Genomic DNA, 5,075 nt, shown 5'->3' with positions numbered 1-5,075 from the left:
TGGACCTGGGACATCAGCTTCTTTTCCTGCCTTTAGACCCAAACTGAAATATCAACTCTATTGGTTTGGTTCTTAGGCCTTCTAACCTGGACTAGAGCTAAACCACTGGCTCTTCTCAGTCTCCAGCTAGCCACCTCACCCCCTAGATTTTGGGACTTACCAGCCGCTATAATTGAATGAGTCAATTCTTTTACACACACACACACACAGACACACACACTCCACTGAATCTGTTCTTCTAACACACTACCCAGAGTGATCTACAGATCCAATGCAAACTCTGTCATAATCCCAATAGCATGCTTTACAGAAATAGAAAAACTCATCCTAAAATTTAAGTAGAATCTAAAGAGATCCTTAATAGGGAAAACAACTTGGACAAAGAAAAAGTAGAGAACTCCAACTTCCTGATTTCAAAACATTACAAAGCTACACTAATGAAAACTGTGTGTTACTGCCATATTAACAAATAGATCAATGGAGTAAAATAGAGATCTTAGCAGTAAACCCTCACTTTTAGAAGATATGTCAGGCAGTGGACTTCCTGATAGAGGGGAAAACATACCTTTTTTAGATCTTTGAATCAAAGCAGGGACTCTGGAGTCAGATTGCTTGGCTTCAATTCTACCACTGATCCCCATGGGCCAAATGACCGTGGGTCAGTGGCTGAGCCTTAGGCTGCTAATCATTAGTACTAGAGTCCTGGGAGCGTCACAAAGAACCACTACTACTTACATACAGCACTTAGAAGAGTGCCGGGCACGGGGTCTCTGCTGTATAAGTTGCTTTTCACAGATTCTGCGAAATTACCTCCCAAATGGATTTCTTGCACCACCGCCACAGAGGTTTGCCGCTAAACTCTCCCACTCTCGGAATCGTTAAGCACTTGGAGGAGGTGGGACGAGAGGCTTGACAGAGGTATACTCGCAGCGTCACATTCACCCGCCAACTCGCCAACTGCCCGGACGGCCCTTGGACTTGGCAGCAAGCCAGAGGAGGCCCTCGACCCCATTGGTTACACCTCGAGGGGACGGCCAAACAAGGCGCGTGCTGGTTGGCAGGAACCGGACCAATGAGGAGGCGGCAGGGCTGGCGCGCTGAAAACCTCGCGTCATTTGCGGCCATCTCCAGCATGCTTGACGGCGAGCTCCAGACGCCGCCCGCCACACCTGCCCTGACCGCCGCCACCGCGACCCGGTTGATAAATGGTCGCCGCCCCTGATCCGGCGGCCACCCAGATCGCGACATGAGCTCCCCAGATGATGAGGTGTCTGTTTCGGGAGCGGGTTTCGGCTCAGAGTGCGGGGAGCAGACCAGCGGCCTTGAGGCCGGCTCCATAGCCCCGCGGGGACCCGGCCCCAGCCCAGAGCCTGGGGCACCACGAAGCGGCGAAGGTGAGGGCGGGAATGGCTTCCCAGACCCTGAGGGCTTCGAGTCAGAGCGGGAGGTGCTGGAAGCGGGAGCGCCGGTGCTGCAGGGCCGCGAACGCCGGCCTGGCTCCCTGGCCGACGACCAGGGGGACGCCCTGCAGCTGGCTGACGAGTCAGTGGCGGCCATCCTGCAGCAGCTGGCCGACCTGAACGACGTGCTGGGCACCCGCAGATACCTGTCCCAGGAGAGCTACGCGGTCGGCGAAGTGTCTGCCTTGCGGGACCTCGAGGCGCGACCCCGCAGTCGAGGCGGTGCCGCCCAGAGGTGTGGGGAGGCCGCACAGGCTGAGGCTGGCCCTCTCCGGGTCGGCGGGCCCAAGGCAGGCCGGGCCTGGGGGAACCCTAAGAAAGGCACTAAGAGTAGGTTGAACGTGGCTGTGAATTGCCAGTGGCCTCCGTCAGAAAGCACAGCCGGGCTGCTGTCCGACCCCGAGTCCTCCGATGAATTCAGTAAGATAGAGCGGATGAGGGTGAGCATTTATCCCAAAGACGGAGGCCAGGCCAAGCTCAACAGCCCCGAAGATCCTGGGAACACACCCAGACGCTTGCATGTCCAAGGCAGGGAGAATCTCCTTAATGTGCCAGACTCTTGCCTATCCTCGATTCCGCGAGGATTAATTTCGGTTGTGGAAAGGCAGGGCAGGCAGGGCGATGCAGGGCAGGAGGACACCTCTCCCCCTAGAAAAATGCAGAGCGTGCTCTGGGGGAAGGGGGGCAGCCTGTCCAGCTACCCGGGAGTGGCAGTAGCATCAGCTCCTGCAGCTGCCACTACAGGCAGCCTGCCGCGGCCCACTCCTAGAAGGAAGGGGGTCCAGGAGAAGAAGTCCCTTGGGGGCGTCTCCAAACCTGCCGTGGGGAGAATCTTCCCTTCCTGGGGGCAAAGAATCTCGGCCACTCCCCTGCAACCGGCCACCTTCTCCCCAATTTCTGGCATCCCGCTGCTCCGGAGGTCCAAGAAGGAGGCCTTGGTCCCTTGGGGAGCTGAAGAGTCCAAGCACACCCGTGCTGGGAAGAAACCCGTGGCTAGGCGGGCCCGGGAGTCGGTGGCAGCAATGGCGGTGTCGGGAGAAGACAACGATCCAAATAGAGACCCATTCCCAAAGGGCCAAGTGAGTAGGCCAGGCCCCTCCTCTCTCCTCACTCTTCCCCCTCCCACCCTCCCCACAACACAGGTCTTCACCCCTTGCTCCTTCTCTCCATCCCTCAGGGGTTGTCATTGGGTGACCCTCAGTCACTGGGTCATCAGGATGCCAGATTGGGGTCCTTTTACTAGGGACAAACGTTAAGGTAGCACTTTGGGTGTGCTGGGCTCGGTTTTCCACCCTTGGCCTGTTTCCAGCCTCCTCCACGAGGCTGGGGCTGGAGTGGACGGGAGAGCTGGTAGCTGAATTGATTTGCGGGGACCCCTTAAAAGCTTCACAGAGCTTCAGTGTTTAGTCGCATCACTTTCCTGAATCCTACTTGCTAGGTCTTCCCCAAACCTTCCTTGCAGGGACCCCAGGTTTCTCAGTGAGACAGTGCTGTCCCCAGCTCAGCTCTACCTGCTGACCTGGGGCTGACGGACAGAGAATGTGCTAAAGAGATCAGCCTTTCAATTCTCTTTCCAATTCCCTGCCTCAGCTCCGTCTTGAATCACATGAGCTCTCCCACACACAGGCATAGACATATAAATGCACTGGTACACACACGCGTGCACGTGCACACACACACTTCAGATCAGTGAGAAATCTGTCTTTCTAGCTGACCACTGACAGGCCATGGTCATCTTGTCCATGGGTGCATCATGGAGAACCCAGTAGCACCAATCTCATCATCAGAGGCACACAGTATTCAGGAAACTCAGAGCCCGTGGCCATGAACAAGGGAGAAGTCATGCCCAGAGGGCCTGGCCCCTCAGGTGAGTGTCCTGGGTTTTGATATGGGGGGAGGTGGCCAGGGGTGAGGGCAGAAACCTCTGTCTCTGACTCTCTCTCTCTCTCTCTTCTGGGGGCTCAGCCTTGCTCTCAGGACGCTTCACCCATGGGAAAAAGGGTGTCAACTCTGGGCGTAGGCTGTAGGCTAATAGCCTTTTCTGTGAAGTGCTGTTCGCCCACATTGCTCTCCCAGGTGCTGGCTGTGGCTGCCACTCTGGGAGGTTCGAACCCAGAACAACAGCCTTTGGCAACCATTGAGGTGAAATGGCTGTCCCTGAGGTGTAGGAGGGGCAGGTCCAGAGAGAAGGTTTGTGCTGCCTGCCGGGCGGAGCAGGGGACGCTTGCTGCTAGCAGAGGGTGGTACTGCCTCACCTCACGTTAGACCTGGCTTGGCACTTTGCACCTCACTGGGAACCTGGGAAGCTGGATTGTGTGTCCTTTCCCTCTCAGGTGACCGGGAACCAACTGACCATCCCCCAAGACGGAAAAGGCAGCAGCAGCCACCCGGAAGGCAGGGCTGTCCTCGGGTAATGCTTCTTCTGGCTCCTGGAAATGCAAACCCAAACCCCATGGTGGGATCTGAGTCCAAGTGCAACTGATATTTGTGGGCCCCCCACCCCCATCCCATCCCCGTCCTACACCCCAGGGAGGGAGCCCACCTCCTTTCCCCTGAGGAAAGTCTTTCCCTTGCCAGTCTAGACACCTGGTTTGGGATGGAGGGCCCGGGGGAGAGGAGAGGAGGAGGAGAGGGGAGGCGGGTGTATACTAACCATTTCTCTTCCTCCTGTGTCTGCTGGCCTAGTGTCTGGTGCTACAGAGAGAAATAGACGACCTTAAGGAGCAACTTGGTATGAGGAACCAGGGACAGAGAGCAGCGGGTTCTTAGTGCAGAATCGGGGTGGTCCCTTGGGGTGGGGTGGGCTGCAGGTGCCGAGGGCCTCGTAGGGATCAGCGTTCCTGTGGGGAGGAGAACCTATCAAGCCTGTCGCTGGAGCGTGCGGTGCATATTCAGCTGCGGATGTGGACAAGTAGCAAAGTACTGCGTGGACTGTGTGCACACTCTGCCAGCCAGGAAGTCCTAGAGACCTCCTTCTGATAGGACTTTAGAGATGCCTTGTTGATCTGGTGTGGCCTCTAAGAGTCTTGCTGGATTGTTTACGAGACAGTTTTTGAATGGTTTGTGCGTGGCCCCAAGCTTGAGAGCTGCTGGCACATTTTGTTTCCTTTTAGGAAATGGCTCCACATTAAATTCCGTTGGCAGGGAGTGATCAGGCCCAGAGCTCCTTGCATTGGGGCTGGAGGTATGTGCGTTTCAGGTTGCAGGGCTAGGTGGTTCCCCACCGGGACAGGCGCACAGGCTTCTATGTCCGTCTGTCTGGAGCACCTGTTTATGCCTCTCCCTGTTGCAGCCTCCATGCGGTACCTGGCTGACAAGTTCCAGATCGTTTGAAGTGAGTGTTACACACTGCATACCCCTTCCCACAATTCTGGCTGTTGAGCAGGGCTGTGGGCTGCCCCGGCTTGAGGCTCTTCCCTGACTCTGCTGTCTTACAGGTTGAGTCCAGTATCTTCCTGCAAGAGGAGCAGCTGTTACCTCCGGGGCTGGCGAGCTGTGGCCAAGCTTGCTGCCTCTCGTTCTGCCTCCACCAGGGCATCCTCTGCCCCTTGTTTTGTCCCCTCTCAGCCCAGTGTCACAGCAGTTTTTGATTAAAGGACTTCTCATGTTCTTTGT

At 56.4% G+C, this 5,075-nt stretch overlaps 1 protein-coding gene across 1 annotated transcript; it reads left to right on the top strand.

Annotated features, from left to right (window-relative positions):
• Window positions 1-1,246: 1,246 nt before the first annotated feature.
• On the top strand, window positions 1,247-4,793 carry LOC136153922 (uncharacterized protein CXorf49 homolog). The gene is made up of 5 exons (XM_065916062.1): window positions 1,247-2,539; window positions 3,171-3,327; window positions 3,794-3,870; window positions 4,146-4,191; window positions 4,753-4,793. The coding sequence occupies exons 1-5, from the start codon at window positions 1,247-1,249 to the stop codon at window positions 4,791-4,793; spliced, it is 1,614 nt and encodes a 537-aa protein (XP_065772134.1).
• Window positions 4,794-5,075: the final 282 nt, after the last annotated feature.

This window comes from Muntiacus reevesi, chromosome X (genome assembly GCF_963930625.1).
Source record: "Muntiacus reevesi chromosome X, mMunRee1.1, whole genome shotgun sequence".
Taxonomy (NCBI): domain Eukaryota; kingdom Metazoa; phylum Chordata; class Mammalia; order Artiodactyla; family Cervidae; genus Muntiacus; species Muntiacus reevesi.
The sequence above is the reverse complement of the archived record's forward strand: the minus strand, read 5'-3'. Positions and strand labels throughout refer to the sequence as shown.

What these genes read in the sequence shown, in the direction of transcription:
- LOC136153922 (XM_065916062.1), top strand. Translation starts at nt 1,247, where the DNA reads ATGAGCTCCCCAGATGATGAGGTGTCTGTTTCGGGAGCGGGTTTCGGC. An exon ending in CAGAGGGCCTGGCCCCTCAG is followed by an intron (nt 3,328 to 3,793) that starts GTGAGTGTCCTG and finishes TTTCCCTCTCAG; the next exon opens with GTGACCGGGAACCAACTGAC. An exon ending in GAAGGCAGGGCTGTCCTCGG is followed by an intron (nt 3,871 to 4,145) that starts GTAATGCTTCTT and finishes CTGCTGGCCTAG; the next exon opens with TGTCTGGTGCTACAGAGAGA.